General features: G+C 41.9%; 1 protein-coding gene across 9 annotated transcripts in view; it reads left to right on the forward strand.

Moving 5' to 3' along the window:
• The first annotated feature begins 1,870 nt into the window (after positions 1-1,870).
• Positions 1,871-19,117, forward strand: part of reps1 (RALBP1 associated Eps domain containing 1) — a 111,439-nt gene continuing 94,192 nt past the window's right edge. For 5 of the 9 annotated variants that reach the window (XM_072265783.1, XM_072265785.1, XM_072265784.1 and 2 more), the window contains exon 1: positions 1,947-2,005. In XM_072265783.1, the coding sequence (XP_072121884.1) occupies positions 1,963-2,005 (43 nt within the window). In that variant the 5' untranslated portion in view covers positions 1,947-1,962. Of the gene's footprint in view, positions 1,893-1,946; positions 2,006-2,146; positions 2,216-2,538; positions 2,561-19,117 lie in introns of those variants that run through there. The other 4 variants (XM_072265793.1, XM_072265790.1, XM_072265791.1 and 1 more) reach the window with 4 other exon arrangements.

Here is a 19,117-nt window from a genome sequence, read left to right on the forward strand (position 1 = left end):
GGAGCCACAGGACTCACAGCACCAGGTTCAGGAAGTTATTATGCCTCAATCATAATGCTCATGAACCAAAGCGGATAACTTTACTCGTCCCATCACTGAACTGTTCCCACAACCAATGGACTCACTTTCAATGACTCTTCATCTCATGTTCTCGATATTTATTGTATTATTTATTTTTTTTGTATATTGAGCTTTCTCCTTTGTACATTGGTTGTCATCCATCTTGTGTGTGGTCTCTCATTGATTCTATTGTGTTTCTCTGTACTTACTGTGAATGTCCACAAGAAAATGAATCTCAGGGTTGTAAACAGTGACATATTTGTACTGTGATAATAAATTTGCTTTGAACCTTGGATTTTATTTTACATTTCACAGCCTGCTTGATTAAGATGAACAACCTTGACCTCACACTGAGTTATTCCTTTTGTCTTCTCTGCAATTAAAAAAAAGTTCTTACTTTCAGGTCCAGCAGGCAGATGCTATGGCCAAGGAAGCACACCAGCACCTCCAACTTCCTCAGAAACGAGGAAATTCTGTCATGTCCTGGATTATTCTCACCAATGTACTATACATCCTGCACAAATACAACACCACGTGATATGACAACTGCTCAGCCAGAGACCACAAAAAACTGAAGAGTTGTGAATACAGACGACTCCATAATGCAAATCAGCCTCCCTTGCATTTTCTCAGCATATATTTTCCATTGCCTCAGGAAAGCAGCCAGTACAGTCAATGACTTGTCCACTTTGGTCATTCTCTATTCTCTCCCTGCCTATCAGGCAGAAGTTGCGAAAAACCTGAAAGCACGTACCACCAGGCTCAATGACAGCTGCTATGTCTATTGAGTGGCTCCTCAGAACGAGAAGATGGACTCCTCAATTCATAATATCTCTTGTTGTGGCCAGGTATTTATTGTCTGCGTCTATTGCACTTTGTAACTAACACTATGTTGCATTGTTATTGTTTCCCCTTGTACCACGTTAAAGCAGGGTGTAATGAATTGATATGCATGAACAGCATACAAGTCTTCACTGTACTTTAATACACTACATAGAACATGACATTACAGTACAGGCTCTTCAGCCCACAAATGTTATGCTGACCCTTTAAAATACTCTACAATCAATCTAATCCTTCACTATCACATAACCCTCTAATTTTTCTATTACCCATTACCTGTATATACATATACAACAATAAACCAATAAAACACACACAAAATGCTGGAGGAACTTGGCAGGTCAGGCAGCATCTATAAAGGGGGAAGATGCCAGGATAAATAAATAAACAAACCAATTTACACCCATCTCCAGGACACATTCTATTCTCCTGTTAACAGCCTTTTGAACATACCTGTTGAATAAATATGAACCCTTCACCTCCCAACCTACTCACCATGGCCTTTGCTGATTATTGTCTACCTACACTACATTTTCTCTATCACTGTAAACTCTGCAGTTTTCTGTTCATTTTTGTTTTACAAATAGATTATGGCTTAATCTGTCTGGATGGCACGCAAACAAGATCTTCCCACTGAATCTCAGTACTGTCAAGAATAAATCAATACCAACACCTTCTGATGAATTGGACCTGAAGCGTTTCTCCCCTCACAGATGCTGCCTGACCAGCAGCTTTATGTGTTGCTCCTGCCTGTTGCAAACCGCCGTTTGTATTCCAGCTGTCTGATAGTTGAGTATTTTCAAAAACACTGCACCCTTTCCTTTCAGGCTCACATCTCCACCCAAAGCCATGCCTTCCCGCCAAAGGAGCGGCCGCCACCTTCGCCCCACGTGGGTGTGTTTGAGTCACGTGGGTCTTTCCGTCCTATTGTAGCCGCCCCTTCATTGCCTGAAAGATCATTGGGCCTGGCCGAATAACGTCCTTAAAAAGTAATTTAACGCGACAAGGAATATGTTGGGTGTCATCTTACGGGACGGAGCTGCTGTCTGGTGTAGGGGAATGAAGAGGGTACCCCTCTGCCGGACAGGATCGTGCGTGATAGGTTGAACATCACCCTCAGCGGAGACGGTTGAAGAAGCGCGCGGGGGAGGGGAGGGGACGGGGGAGGGGAGGGGAGGGGATGGGGATGATTTGGGGTAGTCTCGCGAGATGACGGAAGTCTCGTTTCACGCTTGCCCCCTCCCCCGCCGAGCGCGGCTCGCGATCTGGTTGCGGGACCTAGGCGGCCATTGCAGTGGGAAGACTTTTGGAGGTAGGAAAACGGCTGGGAGGGGGCGGGGAATGCAAGCCGTGGTTGCAGGGGACAATCGTTGCAGCGGTGATGGGAAGCTACAGTGGCCTACGGCTGCGGAGAATCTTGCCGCGCGGCGGAGGGTGAGAGTTGGGCGGGCGGTGGGGAGGGGTGAGGGTTGGGCGGGGAATGTGAACAGGCCGAAATGGCCGGAGGAGCGGAATGAACTACATCTCCCGGCCTGCAACGGTCGTGCCGCGCAGGCCCAGTGACCATGGAGGCGAAAGCTAAAAGTTCGTGAAAGTTGGTGCGAGAGATACATTTACCTTCGATATAACTTACGTGAGCGGCCTCTTTACTTTTACTGTAGGTACCCTCTGGGTGTGAGGGGGGCACATTTTTTTCTAGATTCTTTCTTGGAGTGTGAGGGTCTACGTTTTTATTCTAGATTCTATCTCGAGTGAGAGGGTCTTGTTTATTTTCCTTCTGGATCCTCCCTGGAGTGTGAGGGGGGCATTTAATTTTACCCTGGACCCTTTCTGGGGTGAGAGGGGGACACATTACTCTGAACTGTGAGAGTGCTGTATATTCTCACTTTATGTATACCCGGCTGTGAAGGTCACGTTTACTTCCATTTTGGATCGTTTCTGGGTTGTGATGGGCACGTTTACTTCACCCTGAGTTGCAAGTGGATTTGGGATGCAAACGAATGGCGACAGAGCCTCTTGCTTTAATAGTAGCTCTTTAGATTTGTTTATTGATAATGAGCAAACCCGAATAAGCTCGTGTATGCTGGGTAGAACGTCACTGGCAAAACCAGCAGTAATTATTCTTGAGAACTAGTGATGAGTTGCCACAGCCTGTGTGATGAAAGATCTACCACATTGTTTTGTGGTGAGTTGCAGGATTTAGAGCCAGTGGTAATTAATTTATTGTTCTATATTTCTAAAATCCTTTTAGAACAGCAATGAGGAGGAAGTTCTTTAGCCTAAGTGGTGAATCTGTGAAATTTGTTCTCACAGGTGGCTGTGGAGACTGTTGTTGGGTATATTTAAGGCAGAGGTTGATAAATTCTTGATTAGTCAGGGCAATAAGGGATACGGGGAGAAGGCAGGAGATTGGAGCTGAGAGGAAAATTGGATCATCTGAGAGGAAAATTGGATCAGCCATGATGAAATGGTGGAGCGGACTTGACGGGCCAAATAGTCTAATTCTGCTCCTGTATCTAGTGGTGTTATGCTGTCAGATAGGTGATTATGTTGCTTGTTTTTAAGGTGCTAGAACTTGTGCATTGGAAGCTTCAAAACTGAAGTAACTAGTTAATGTGCAACAGTATTTATGAATTTGACTGAGAATTCTGTTCAGATTACAGGCATTTTCAGTGAACCTACTCAGCTTTCAATAAACATAGGATGTTCCATTGTTGAGTTGTTTTGGTATACTCCTTCGATCTGAAGAGAGGGAATGAGTTGTATTATCTAAGATGCTATTTTTATACATTGAAATAGAGTAATGGCAATTAAAACATTTAAGTTTTCTGTGTAACCCATAATCAGGGTAGTGGTTAGTTTTTGAAATTGGAATGTTTATTCACAGTGTCTTACCTGTCGAATAAAGATAGATTGAGTTGGGCTATTTTATGAGTAGACCTGACCACACTGATATTAGTGTATTGAATGAGACCCAATCAACCAAAAGTAATTATTTCCTGATATTTAGTTAAGCCACTGAAGATTTTCATTCTCTTCCCAATAAATCAATTCCTTGAAGCACTAGGTGGTTGCACATCATACAAAATGTGCTGAGCCACTGTCACTTTCCTGAAGAATTAAATTGTTCTGTCAATGTTCACTGGAAAAAAGCTTCATGCATTCTTTTTTGCTTTCCAACAAGCAAAATAGCAACCTTCATAACTACTGTTGGATTGTCTGTATCTTATTAGATGTTGTGGTGGAAGCTTAATAACAGATACAGTTGGCTCTGTTAATCCAAGTCACCTTATAGTTCAGTTTAATTTTATTTTCATTCTTTTCCTGACTTTGTTATTTGTAATTATTTCAAATGTTTGTCTGTTGTTGACACTTGTTCTTGCCTGTGTCAAAGGTCATACAGTACAGTATTGAAAAGGCACTGGTAAACAAAACCCATTCTGTTCTCCCACATTCACTTCAAATTCACCTGTCCAACCCCTACATTTCTTCCCCCACCCCCATCCCAGATTTCTGTTACTCATCTACACCATTTACCGACCAACATGCTTGTCTTTTGGGGCACAGAAGCTGGAATATGCAGAGGAGTACCTTGTGGTCACAGGGAGGTCATGCAAACTGCATGCAGACATCACCAGAGGTCAGCATTGAACCAGTTTGGTTTGAGATGTGAGGCAATTGCTCTGAGCTGTGAAAGTTTGCTGTTGTAAAGGTGTAACAACTAGTTTTGTACTCTGCAGTGTTTCTTTCCTGAGAAGCTCTTCTTCCTTTAATGATTAGAAGTTGTTTGTATGCAGTGATTAAATTCATTAAAAATATCAGATTGTGTGTCACCAGCAGAAGTGGAAAAAAAGGGAAGTTGCTGAGAATCTTTTCTTATTTTTGGACTAAATTCTTGGGAAAGGGATTGTTGTCACTCAGTGCACTTTGAGCACTCCTATTTCAGAAGCTCGAATTTAATTTTTGTCTCATGGATCAAATCGTCTTTGACATGTTTATAAGATTAAGGGATGACCTAAAGCATCAGAGAATTTCTGCAATGCTTCTCCTCAGACATTGTTGTAACTTCTGTACGGAATTGGTGAAATTTCTGGGGAAGTTGTGTAGGTAACAGATTTCCTCCCCCCACAGAAATTTCAAGTGACTGTTTTCAATCTTCAACTTCATTTGCTTCATGATGCCTGAAATTGCTCAAGAAGCCACTGTGTGTCTGGCTGTATTTTATTTTAGTTAGAAATGTAGCACAGTAGCAGGCCCTTCCAGCCCACACTGACCAATCACACCATGACACCAATTAACCTACTAACTTGTACATCTTTGGAATGTGCGAGGAAACCCTCATGATCACAGGGAGAACATACAAGCTCCTTACAGACAGCGGTAGAACCTGAATCGGGTCGTCTGCTGTGTAATAGCGTTTGCAACTGTTAAGCTACCGTATCACCCTTTAGTCTTTAGAGTTGTCAAACTGTTCTAAGAAAATAATACTTTTAGGTGAAATTATGCATTGAAGACCTCTGTCATTTAATCAGCCTTTGTCAACCCTCAGCATCACGGTTGACTTAAAGGATCTGAGATGGCTGAATTAGAAGCCTGAAGACCCACACTCAGTGTCTTAGAAACAGCTCCTTCCCCTCAGCTATTAGATTTCTAAATTGACAATGAACTTGTGAATCTCATTTTTGTTTTGTGGCAACAAAAAAATCACTACAAGTTGCAAAAACTCGTGCAAAGAGGAATAATGAGATTTTCAGTGTAGATGTCGATGTTGGCTGATTCTGAGGCTGCCAACGCAGGAACTGTAGACTCTAGATGGAATAAAAGGTATATGATTGAGCCGGTGGGTCATCTGTAAGATGGTGTGCTCCTGCTGTTTGTGCAAGGCTTCTGTGTGCTCTTGGTGCGTGGACAAGATTTTCAGTGTAAACGAAAATTTTTTCTCCCCTTTTGAGTGATGATAATAAGGTCAGGAATTCATTCATAGTAACCATTGGGGGTATTGGTGGTGGGGAGAGTGTGGAGTTAGAACAAAGATGAGGAGATATTTCTTTAGCCAAAGGGTGGTGAATCTGTGGAATTCATTGCCACCAATGGCTGTGGAGGCCAAGTCATTGGGTGTATTGAGAGCTGAAGTTGATAGGTTCTTGATTAGTAAAAGGTGTCAAAGGTTATGGGGAGAAGGCAGGAGAATGGGGTTGAGAGGAGAAATAAATCAGCTATGATGGAATGGCGGAGCAACTAAATGGGCTGTATAGCCTAATTGTGCTCCTATAACTTGCTGCACATTTTTCAAGGAGGTTTTGAGCATGTCCTTGAATCTTTGACCTGGTAATCCTTTCTGTAACGATTTTGAACAGTGTTTATTTCAGGAATTAGTGTCACATGTGGAAAAATAAGGGTTTGCTCTGTGAAACTGGCTGAGTGTAATGAAGGCTTCAGTGCTGTGGATGTTGTCCTGTAGAGAACATTGACATCAGTTTGCTTATCTTTCTGTTAAGTCTGGAAGACCTTGATGAGTTAGCGTTATCGAATGCATTGAGTTGCTTGCAATATGTAGTGCAGGTCTCGAGGGCATATGGGGAAGACACCATGATTGCCTGGTGCCAAGAGTTTTGTGACAGATTTGAAGTGCTCATTCAATTAGATCGGTTGAATCTACCCGAAACGAAAAGGCTGAATATTACTTGTAATACTCTTAGTGCACACAAAGGAGCCCTTAAAGTTTCAGTGGTTTCAAGGGCTGCAGTCAGACTTTTAAATATTTCACACATTTTTAAAAGAAATTACCTGAGAGGTATTCGCAGAATTTGTTTGGCTAAAATGCAGTGCTTGATTGTGCTACTTGCTGGGGGTGTCAGTACTGTGTTCCTACCAATTGTGAGACCAAAACCTCAATTTTCTTAGACTTGCTCTCTCCTGGTGAGATTCAGAGCTAAGATTTGCCATTGCACAACAACTTATCTACAATGGGAATTGAATTTTTTTTTCCAAGTCCACCAATTGAAATTTTGCATAATTTCTGCTGAAAGTCTGACTCTTAATTTGTTTGAAAACAATGTATGATATAACTGACCACTGTATTTGCCTTGGGGTTGACATGAATAATCACTTTGCATTTATATTTATGTTTACAGAGATTTAATGTAACTTCTGAGTCATCTATCCCTTAATGTAGACATTTTGTAATTGAAGTGAGAGAATACTGGAAATTTCTCGGATTAGGCTGTATCTGTGGGAGGAGATGTAGAGTTGAGCTAACATTGATCTGATATGCTGAGTCTTTTCAGTCTCTCCAGTTTCAGATTTCCAGCATCATCAGACTGTCTGTAATCCTCATTAATGAACCTGATTCTCCCAGGTTTCTCATGCAGTGATCCTGAGCTAAGCATGTGGTTTGCAAAATCTGCTGTTGGATTCCTGCCAGTGGGGCTCCAAGTAGATTGCAGGTTGTACTGTAGCAGATCAGATTGCATTCTCTTTTCTGCTGCACTTCATTAGCTGCAAATAAGTGTACATGTGTATTTTCCAGTGCTCTTTATTATTGTTTAAGGTGCTTGGTACCAAATCCATGAGGTAAACTCTTCCTACCATTTCCCATGACCAAATGACAACTCATTTATGTAATGTGCTTCCATATTTACTACCGTACTCGTTTTGACTCCACTTTTTAAACAAAAATCCCTCAATGTAGATATTCTGTAATTTACTGTTTTAATGCAATGTGCAAAACTTACTTCTGCACGAGGTGGAAGAGAATTCTGTATGGTTTTGTTGTTTCCCTTTGCCTGTACCATCAGAATTTTAGCAGCCATTCCTTCGGAATTGGGCTTTATCACTGACATATCATGAAATTTGTTTTGAGGCAGCAGTACAGTGTAATACATACAATGTACTACAAATTGTATTAAGAAACAGGTGTGTGTAAAACACCGTAAGACATAGCAGGATTAGGTCATTCGTCCCATTGAGTCTACTCTGCCATTCCATCATGGCTCATTAACATCCCCCTCTACTCCATTCTTCTGCCTTCTCCCCATTACCTTTGATGCCCTGGTTAATCAAGAACCTGTCAATCTCTGACCAATGACTTGGCCTGCACAGCCAACTGTGACATTGAATTCTAAAGATTCACCACCCATTGACTGGAGATTTTTTCCTAATCTCTGTTCTGATTGGATGTCACTCTATTCTGAAGCTGTTCCGCTTGCCGTAGACTCCCCCAAAATTCACTCTATCTAGGCCGTCCAATATTTGATCATGTTTCATTGAGATTCCCCCCCCCCCCCCAACCCCCAGTTCTTAAATCCAGGGAACACAGGCCTAGAACCATCGAACATCCCTAGGGAATACAGGCCCAGGGCCATCGAACGTCCCTGATATGTTAACCTTTGCCTTTTTTGGGATCGTTCTCAGGAACCTCCTGTGGACTCTCCAATACAAGCACATCCTCTTAGCTAAGAGGCTCCGAACTGCTCACAATTTTCCAAATGCAGTCTGATAGTCAAAACATGGAGGAATCTTTATGAATTCCTGCCACCCTGACACCCCCAGTGTTCCTGTGATTTCAGTGTCTGAGGCTAGGGTACATGCAGCCTTTAGGAGGGTGAACTTGCAAAAAGCATCTGGCCCAGATGAGGTGCCTGGCCAAGCACTAAAGACCTGTGCAGATGAACTGGCTGAAGTGTTCACTGAGATCTTTAACCTCAATGTGGTAAGTCACATTGGCATCCACAGTGATTGTGTTTTGAGGGGTTATGATGAAACATACAACTGCCTGAGAAGCAACTTGGATCCACTCCAATTTGCCTACTGGAGCAACAGGTCCACAGCAAATTGTTTAGCCATTCAGCTATTGTTGTTGTTCTGTCATTGCTGCTAGTGTCCCCTTTCAATCAGCTTCAACCAGCTCCTCTATCATCCCTTTTCTCCACTGTAATACTGATAAATCCAAGTTTAGCTTCCCTTTCTCAAACTGCAGGGTGAATTCTATCATATTCTGATCACCGCCTCCTTTACCTTAAGCTTCCGAATCAAATCTGGTTCATTGCAGAACACCCAATCCAGCATTATCTTTCCCCTAGTGGGCTCAGCAACAAGCTGCTCTTAAAAAGCCATCTTGTAGACAATCTACAAATTCTTCCTCTCAGGGTACAGAACCAGCCTGCTTTTCCCAATCTGTTTGCATATTGAAATCCCCCATGACTATCATAACATTGCCCTTTTTACATGCCTCTTCTATCTCCATTTGAATTTGTAGTCCACAACCTGGCTACTATTCAGAGGCCTGTATATAACTCCCATCAGGATCTTTTTACCCTTGCAGTTTACCTGTAAGGATTCTGCATCTTCCAATTCTGTGTCACCTCTTTCTAAGGATTTGATTTCATTTTGTTTTACCAACAAAGCCACCCCATCCCTTCTGCCTACTTGCCTGTCCTTTTGATAGAATGTGTATCTGTGTGTTAAATTCCCAACTATATTTTTTTCAACCGTGACTTGGGGATGACCACAACCTCATTGCTACCCATCTCTATGATGATCATCTACCTTATTCTATATACTGTGCATCCTTCAGTCCTGTATTCATCACCCTTTTTTTGATTTTTGCCTCCATGTTGCACTTCACCTCATCCCATTAACTGCAATTTTGGCCTATCATCTGCCTGTCCCTCCTTATTGTCTCACTAGACACTGCATCTACTTGCATACCAACAGCCCTATCCTCCACCAAGTCACTCTGGTGCCCGCCCTCCTGCCAAATTAGATTAAGCCATCCCCAGCAGCTCTAGCAAATCTGCCCGCAAGGATGTTGATCCCCCTCTGGTTCAGGTGTAATATGTCCCTTTTATAGAACTCATACGTTCCCCAGAAGAGGTCCGTATGATCCAGAAATCTGACCGCACCAATTTTTCAACCTTGCGTTCACCTGCCAAATCATCCTATTCTTTCCCCTCCACTGATGTGTGACAGAGGCCACAATCCAGAGATTACTCCCCTGGAGGTCCTGCTTTTCAGCCTTTTGCCTAATTCACAATATTCTCTCTTCAGGATCCCCTCCGTTTTCCTACCTATGTAATTGGTATCTATATGTACCACAACTTCTGGCTGCTCAGCCTTACCTTTGGGAATGCTGTGGAGCCGATCTGAGATATTCCTGGCACTAGGGAGACAACTTGCAGCACAATGCAATACATGATAAATATAGAGAAAAAAATGAATTATAACCTTTGTGTGTGTGTGTGTATGTATGTATGTATATATATATATATATATATATATATATATATATATATATATATATATATATATATATATATGTGTGTGTGTGTGGCTTGTACCCATGATGGAGCTGACTAATTTTCCAACTTTTTGTAGCTTTCAATCCTGTGCAATAGCACCCCCCCCCCACCTCCATACCAGACAGCGATGAAGGCCTGTCAGAGGGCTCTGCACAGTGCATCTGTAGAAATGTTCAAGTGTCTTTGGTGACAAACCAAATCTCTTCAAACTCATGAAATACAGCTGCTGTTGTGCCTTCTTTGTAGCTGCATTGATATATTGGGACCAGGTTAGACGTTCAGAGATAATGACACCTAGGAACTTGAAATTTCTCTCGCTGTCCTTCTGATCCCTTTGAAGATTGGTTTGTGTTCTCTCGTCTTGCCCTTACTGAAGTCCATAATCAGCTCTTTGGTCTTACTTGTGTTGTTGCTGCGTCACACTTGTGTCTCACTGCTGTGCACCCTTTTGTCTCCATCTGAGATTCTGCCAGTAATGGTTGTATCATCAGCAAATTTATAGATGGCATTTGAGCTATGCCTAGCTACACAGTCATGGGTATATAGAGAGAGTAGAGCAGTGGGCTAAGTACACATCACTGAGGTATGCCAGTGTTGATTGTCAGTGAGGAGGAGGTGTTATTACCAAACTACACAGATTGTGGTCTTCTGGTTAGAAAGTTAAGGAGCCAATTACACTGGGAGGTACAGAGGCCCAGGTTCTGTAACTTTTTTGATCGGGATTGTAGGACTGATGGTGTTAAATGCTGAGTTATAGACATTGAACAGTGTCCTGACACAGATATTTGTATTGTCCAGGTGATCTGTGGCCATGTGGCAAACCATTGAGATTGTATCAGCTGTAGACCTATTGTGGCAATAGGCCCACTGCAATTTGCTTATGTCCTTGCTGAGGTAGGAGTTGATTTTAGCTATGAGCGACCTCTCAAAGCATTTTATCACTGTAGATGTGCGTGCTACTGTAAGAAAGTCGTTAAGGTAGCTCACAGTACTCCGGCGCTGGTATAATTGTTGCCCTTTTTGAAGCAGATGAGAATTTCTTTGAATTACCCCGCTAGTTGATTGGCACAAGTTTTCATAGCCTTACCAGATTCTCCGTCAGGGCCTGCTGCCGAGTGAGTCACCAGCTGCAACATGGATCCTTACAGCTGTAGTTGTATTCTCCATTTCAAAGCCGGCATAGAAGGCAATGAACAGGAATTCTGCAGATGCTGGAAATTCAAGCAACACACATCAAAGTTGCTGGTGAACGATGCTCTCATCTGCTCTCAGGATGAGGCTTTTCATTCTAGGAGGAGGGAGATGTCTTCCTTTTTTAAAGAAAGGGGCTTCCCTTCCTCCACTATCAACTCTGCTCTTAAACGCAGCTCCCCCATTTCACGTACATCTGCTCTCACTCCATCCTCCCGCCACCCCACTAGGAATAGGGTTCCCCTGGTCCTCACCTACCACCCCACTAGCCTCTGGGTCCAACATATTATTCTCCGTAACTTCCGCCACCTCCAACGGGATCCCACCACTAAGCACATCTTTCCCTCACCCCCCCCCCCTCTGCATTCCGCAGGGATCGCTCCCTACACAACTCCCTTGTCCATTCTTCCCCGCATCCCTCCCCACTGATCTCCCTCCTGGCACTTATCCGTGTAAGCGGAACAAGTGCTACACATGCCCTTACACTTCCTTCCTTACCACCATTCAGGGCCTCAGACAGTCCTTCCAGGTGAGGCAACACTTCACCTGTGAGTCGACTGGGGTGATATACTGCGTCCGGTGCTCCCGATGTGGCCTGTCCATGGCCTCCTCTACTGTAAAGATGAAGCCACACTCAGGTTGGAGGAACAACACCTTATATTCCGTCTGGGTAGCCTCCAACCTGATGGCATGAACATCGACTTCTCTAACTTCCGCTAGGCCCCACCTCCCCCTCGTACCCCATCTGTTACTTATTTTTATGCACACATTCTTTCTCTCACTCTCCTTTTTCTCCCTCTGTCCCTCTGAATATACCTCTTGCCCATCCTCTGGGTCCCCCCCCCTTGTCTTTCTTCTCGGACCTCCTGTCCCATGATCCTCTCGTATCCCCTTTTGCCTATCACCTGTCCAGCTCTTGGCTCCATCCCTCCCCTTCCTGTCTTCTCCTATCATTTTGGATCTCCCCCTCCCCCTCCAACTTTCAAATCCCTTACTCACTCTTCTTTCAGTTAGTCCTGACGAAGGGTCTCGGCCTGAAACGTCGACTGCACCTCTTCCTAGAGATGCTGCCTGGCCTGCTGCGTTCACCAGCAACTTTGATGTGTGTTGATAGGAGGCAATGAGCTCGTCTGGTAGTGAAGCATTACTGCCATTCATGCTATTGGGCTTCGCTTTGTGGGAAGTAATGTCCTGCAAACCCTGCCAACCTTACTCGGAATTGTTTCTTCGCTCTTGAAATAGCTCTCCGCAAGTCATATCTGTTTTCTTGTACAAACCTGTGTCGCCCAACTTAAATGCCTCAGAAGTACCGCTCAGCAGATGACAAACCTCCCGGTTCATCCATGGCTTTTGGTTTGGGAATGTACAGTATGTTCTAGTGGGCACACACTCATCCACACAGGTTTTAATGAAGTTGGTAACAACTGCAGCGTGCTCATCCAGTCTCAAATATGAATCCCTGAATACAGTCCAGTCCACTCATTCAAAGCAGTCCTTGTAGGTACTCCTGTGCTTCCCTTCTCCATACCTTGATCCTCACTACTGGTGGTTCAATCCTCAGTCTCAACCAGGTGATCAGGCTTTGCAAGGTATGGGCATGGGATGGCACATACTCTTGCTGGTGGTGTAACAGTCATCAAGTGTGTTGTTTCCTCTGGTACTGCAAGTGATTTGCTGATGATTATGTAGAGACTTTTTCGAGCTGGCCTAGTTAAAATCTCTCAAAATGATGGGGAAGGCGTCAGGGTGTGCTGTTTCATGCTTGTTGATCACATCGCTCAGATTGTCTAGAGTCTGTTTGACATTGGCGTAAGGTGGAACGTACATCGCTACAAAAAAGATCGCTGAAATCTCCCGCAGCAGGTAAAATGGACAACACACTTCATTGCGAGGTTTTCCAGGTCCATTGAGTGGAATTCGTACATCACTGACACATTTGTGACCAAGAGGAATTGATCATGAGGCATACACCTCCACCTCAGCTTTTGAGTAACTCGACAGTCATATCCTGATGGAGTACAGTGAGCCCATCAACTTGAATCACTGCATCCAGTATGGAAGGGGTTAGCCAGGATTTCATGAAACAAAGGATGCAAGCAGTTCTGATGTCGCTCTGATAGCACCCTAGCTCTGAGATCTTTAATTTTATTTACCAGAAACTGTACGTTTGCCAGAAAGATGATCGGTCTTGGGTGTCGAAAACCTTGTGTTGTTTTTTTTAAATGCACTAATAGCCCAGAACGATAGCCATGTTTCTGCTGCCACCTTGCAGGGATCGTGCTTGGCCACAGTCAGCATTATTTCTGTTGGCTTTAAGCAGTAACAGATTGTTCAATCGGATTAAAACATCTTTATTAACTGTACAGACCTTTGATGCGATTGTGATTCTCAGCTGTAGCAGGCTGAAACGAGAATATTTAATTGTGTACATCAAACTGGCGCTTCGAGTTCGCTGTAGAAGATGTCCTGGAAGTTGAGTTTTGTGCAATTTGTTGACTTTTGCACGTTGTCTTTGCAGTTTTTCATTGATTCTATTGTGTTTCTTTGTATTTACTATGAATGTCCACAAGAAAATGAATCTCAGGACAGAATATGGTGGCATATATGTACTTTTATAATAAATTTATTGGAAATTGATTTGTTACTTTGATATTTTTTGAGATGCTGCAAAAATTAGGCAGTGGAATTCCTCTATTTATGAAGTAGATGGGAAGACCATGATCAGTTATGACTTTGCCAATTAGAAAAATGTATGTTTGTCAAATTCATAATTTTGAATAGATAAGCCATATCAATCAGTTTGTGGCTCTTATCAAAATCGTGCTGAATGTTAATTACATGTCAGGTCATTTCAGCATTTGTTTCAGTGGGTTCTTTGCCTGTTGACGAGTTAGACTTTTTGAGAAAATCTTTAAGATGTTTCAGGAAGTATTGATTGAATTGTCTTGTACTTTTCATAAGTGACATTTTAACAGCAATTCACATCTCTGCTGTTTCTGATTAATGTAGGTGTTTTTTGACTGTACTATAGCTGCATGAATATTGTATTAGTGGGCAGTGTGCATCTATCAGCACTTGTAAAGTTTAAATAACGAGATGTGAAGCAATGGATTCAGTATAAGAGATCTGAATTGCAGGTTTGAAATTTAAATTTGTTCATTTTGTGGAGATGAAATGGTACATGGGTACCAGGGCTACTAATATAAAATATCTCCAGATTTTGTGGCATTGACTTTCAGTTTCAGGTTGATTAAAATATATTGATGTTTAGTTAACTTTATTCATGGTTTTGTCAGAATTGGATTACTTTTTGTGGTTATAAAGCACTGACTTGCGGTTTTGTATCTTGTGATTAAAACATGTTTCTTTGAAATTCTGGGTCTTAAGTTGTAATACAAATTTATACATAAATTACTACATTACAATAAGAAATGTTTAAAAAATAGTGCAAATAGAGAGCACTACAAAAAGAGAATGGATTACTTTCATTCAAAGTACATTTATTATCACTGACATGTTGTGAAATTTATTCTTTTGTGGCAGCAGTGCAATACTTTCAACACCTCCATAGGCCTGATTTTATTCTTACAAATCAATGAATATGTTGTTAAAAAAAATCACTCCCCACTTGTACATAGTTTTCTCCTTTTGCTTGTTCTTTCTTTCCTCTCTGTATACCTCAGATAAATATTATGTGGAGATTTGTGACAAACATATACAGTGCCTGAAATGCATCTTATGGAAATGTTTGTTTGAACATCAATAAAAAATTACAAAAAAAAATTATGTTAAGGTACAATGAGGAGTGGGCAAGCCGGTGGTACAGTGCATGAGCACTGGACTTCGAGATGGATGGTTCTGAGTTTGAATCCCATCTGGGCAGCAGCAGTATCTGCATGGCAATCTACTTCAATCTGCTTGCGTATCTTTCTATGAAAACACTATCCATAGGGTCAACGTGAGTCGACGAATGACTCAGCAGCAATCCACAACAATAAGGAATGTAAAATATTGTGCAAAAAGAAAAAGCAAAATGGTGTTAATGGGTTCTTGAACCTTTAATGAATATTATGACAGAGGGGAAGAAGCTGTTCCTAAAATGTTGCGTCTGCCTCTTTCAGCCCATCTACCTCCTCCCTGATGGTAGTAATGAAAGGAGGGTATGTCCTGGATGGTGAGGGCACTTAATGATGGATGCTGCGCCTTGAGACGTGAAGTTTTTGTTACCAGAAAATCTGGTAACTCTACCTTCAAAACCTTGGTTCAAGCCATTCATATGAAGTAAAACTCCAAAAATGGCATCCAGTTATTCAGAACTAATGATCTGACTCACTTGTTGGCTTGGAATGTGAGGCCAGAGTTGGGGTACAGGTTGTGGATGGGTGTGCAGCTTGACATTGGCTTTGGGGGTGAGGAACAGCAAGGATTGGCAACATAGGTAGTTTTAGCACCTGCACTGGGTATAGAATGCTTGTGTATTTTCCACTCTCTCTTTAAAGTTACTGGATTAACAGGAAGATGATTTTTTTTAAAAATTGTAAATAAGTGGAGTGGTGTCGCAGCAACAACCTGGCACTCAACGTCAATAAAACGAAAGAGCTGATTGTGGACTTCAGGAAGGGTAAGATGAAGGAACACATACCAATCCTCATAGAGGGATCAGAAGTGGAGACAGTGAGCAGCTTCAAGTTCCTGGGTGTCAAGATCTCTGAGGATCTAACCTGGTCTCAACATATTGATGTAGTTATAAAGAAGGCAAGACAGCGGCTATACTTCTTTAGGAGTTTGAAGAGATTTGGCTTGTCAACAAATACACTCAGAAACTTCTATAGTTGTACTCTGGAGAGCATTCTGACAGGCTGCATCACTGTCTGGTACGGAGGGGCTACTGCACAGGACTGAAAGAAGCTGCAGAAAGTTGTAAATGTAGTCAGCACCATCTTGTGTACTATCCTACAAAGTACCCAGGACATCTTCAGGGAGTGGTGTCTCAGAAAGGCAGCGTCTATTATTAAGGACCTCCAGCACCCAGGGCATGCCCTTTTCTCACTGTTGCCATCAGGTAAGAGGTATAGAAGCCTGAAGGCACACACTCAGTGATTCAGGAACAGCTTCTTCCCCTCTGCCATCTGATTCCTAAATGGACTTTGAATCTTAGGGCACCACTTTTTAAAAAAAATATATCATATTTCTGTTTCTGCATGTTTTAAAATCTATTCAATAATATTTTTATTTATTTTCTCTGCTAGATTATGTATTACATTGAACTGCTGCTATGTTAACAAATTTCACGTCACATGCCGGTGATAACCTGATTCTGAAGTGAACTTGGGTAATAATAAGATAACATATAGTTGTATGGTACTATCTAAGGCCCAGATATCCCAGATTATTGGAATGTTAATGTTAAATTATGTTCAGGTTGGAAGTAGTTCCTGTGAGATAGCACTCCTTTTCAAGCAGAAAAGTCTACTTTATAGCCATTAGATTTTTTTTTTAACCAGCTACATTTCTATTCATGGCAATATTTAATCATCTACACCAGAGCTTTTATTTTTCCAAATAATCTTGGATGTGGCATTTTCTAGAAGCCTAACTATTGTACACTTAATAGATTCCCATTATCCACAGCATTACTACTGTGGTCTATTGGTTAGACTTGGCTTCCTTTTTGCAAAGCTATGTTGACTGATAACTTTGAAGTTTCCTGAGTGGCTTGTTATAATGTTCTTATGCAGGATTTCCCTAAGATTAACTTGCACATTGAGTCGATAGTAAAGAAGGGAAATATAACATGGCATTCATTTTGAGAGGGCTAGAATACAGGAACAAGGATGTAATGCTGAGGCTTTATAAGGCATTGGTCAGGCTGCATTTGGAGTATTGTGAGCAGTTTTGGGCCCTTAACCTGAGGAACTGTGCTGGTCCAGAGGAGGTTCATGAGAATGATACCTAGATAAAGGAATTAACGTATGAGGAGTGTTTGGCTCTGAGCCTGTAGTGGTTGGAGTTTAGAAGAATGAGGGAGGGCTCTCATTGAAACATATTGAATAGGCCTAGGTGGAGAGGATAGTTTCTCCAGTGGGGGAGTCAGCCTCAGAATAGAAGGACGTTCCTTTAGAAGAGGTGAATAGGAATTTCTTTAGCCAGAGGATGGTGAATCTGTTGTTCATGGCCTTCAGACTTCTGTGGGCATATTTAAAGTGGAGGTTGATTGGTAAGGGGGTCAAAGGTTATAGCAAGAAAGCAGGAGAATTCAAAGGTTAATAATAATAAATCAGCCATAATGGCATGACAGACTCGATGGGCTGAATGACCTAAATCTGCTCCTCTAGTCTCATGGTCTTATTTCAACCAGCTTCTGTTTTCCACTGTTATTTCCTTAGACTGTTTATAGGACCAACACTCAACTACCTCTTCAATATGGATGGAATATTTTGGAGGTTGCAAAGTGAATCAGTTGTTGTTGCTTCACAGCTGCAGGGGCCTGAGTTCAATCCTGGTTATGGGTGAAAGAGGAGTTTATTGTCATCTGCTCAAGTACATATTTGTACAAGTGCAATGAAAAACATAAAGCAGTATCACAGACACACAACATTCATGAGAAACAAATCTAAATTATATTTACAAGAAAAAATAATTAAGAGGCATATATCCATTTAGTTCAAAGTGGCCTTAGTGTTGCTAATCTTAGTAATTAGGGTTTTGCTGGTTGGTTCAAGAACCGAGTGGTTGAAGGAAAGTAGATGTTTTGAACCTGGTGATATGGGACCTCGGGCTTCTGTACCTCCTGCCCATTGTAGCTGCACATGGCCCAGATGGTGGGGATCTTTGGATGTTGCCTTGTTAAGATAGTGGGGAAGGATGTCTCTGATGTACTAAGTTCAATACACTGCTCTCTGCAGCTGTTTGTTCCTGCCTGTTCACATTAGTGCAGAGTTTGCATGTTCTCTTGTCTGTTTGAGTTTTCTCCAGTTGTTTCTATGATCTACCAATCCCAAAACTGCAAGTGGGATTTGCAACTGTAAATTATCCTTTTGCTGTATATTTAGAAGAAAGGAGTTAAAGGGGCATTATGTGCCGTGTGTGGGAGAATGTATTGGCTCTTTGTATTCTTGTCTACAATTTTTTGGTCATCTGTGACTTTTGTTTTGTGTAATATTCCCTCTAATCTTAGTGCTTTCTGATTTTTCATTAAATTTGATGCAATTTTAGTTAAGCATGATGGGTCATTCCCATCTATTTAATGTATTTTGATACAACTTGCATGTTGGCCTCTGCTTTCGCATCTCACCCGCCAAGTCGCTGGATAATTCATGTCCTCGTAGATGTCCAAATTTAAAATGTAGGCTTGGCCTATTTGTTTCTCCTTTAAAACTGAATGTTATATTCATTCATTTTGTGACTAACTGGAGCTGCCTTCATAATCAGGCAATTAATTATTTCAATCTCATTGCGCAATGCCAGACCTAGTATTGTCTGCTTTCTGCTTGGTTTTTGAACGCATTGTTTTAAGAAGCGAAGCCAAAAACTCTTGTGGGTTCTTCACCTGAGCTGCTATTTTCCATCAGGTTTTTCCATTCTAATATATACGTGAAAATCCTCAATGATTTCTGACAAGTTCTGACAATGTAGCTGTTGTTGAGGAACCAATATACAACTACAAGTAACTAATTATTATTTACCCTCTCTGCCATATGCCTTCATTGGTCAGGGCAGAGAAC

Source organism: Mobula birostris, chromosome 8 (genome assembly GCF_030028105.1).
Source record: "Mobula birostris isolate sMobBir1 chromosome 8, sMobBir1.hap1, whole genome shotgun sequence".
NCBI lineage: Eukaryota > Metazoa > Chordata > Chondrichthyes > Myliobatiformes > Myliobatidae > Mobula > Mobula birostris.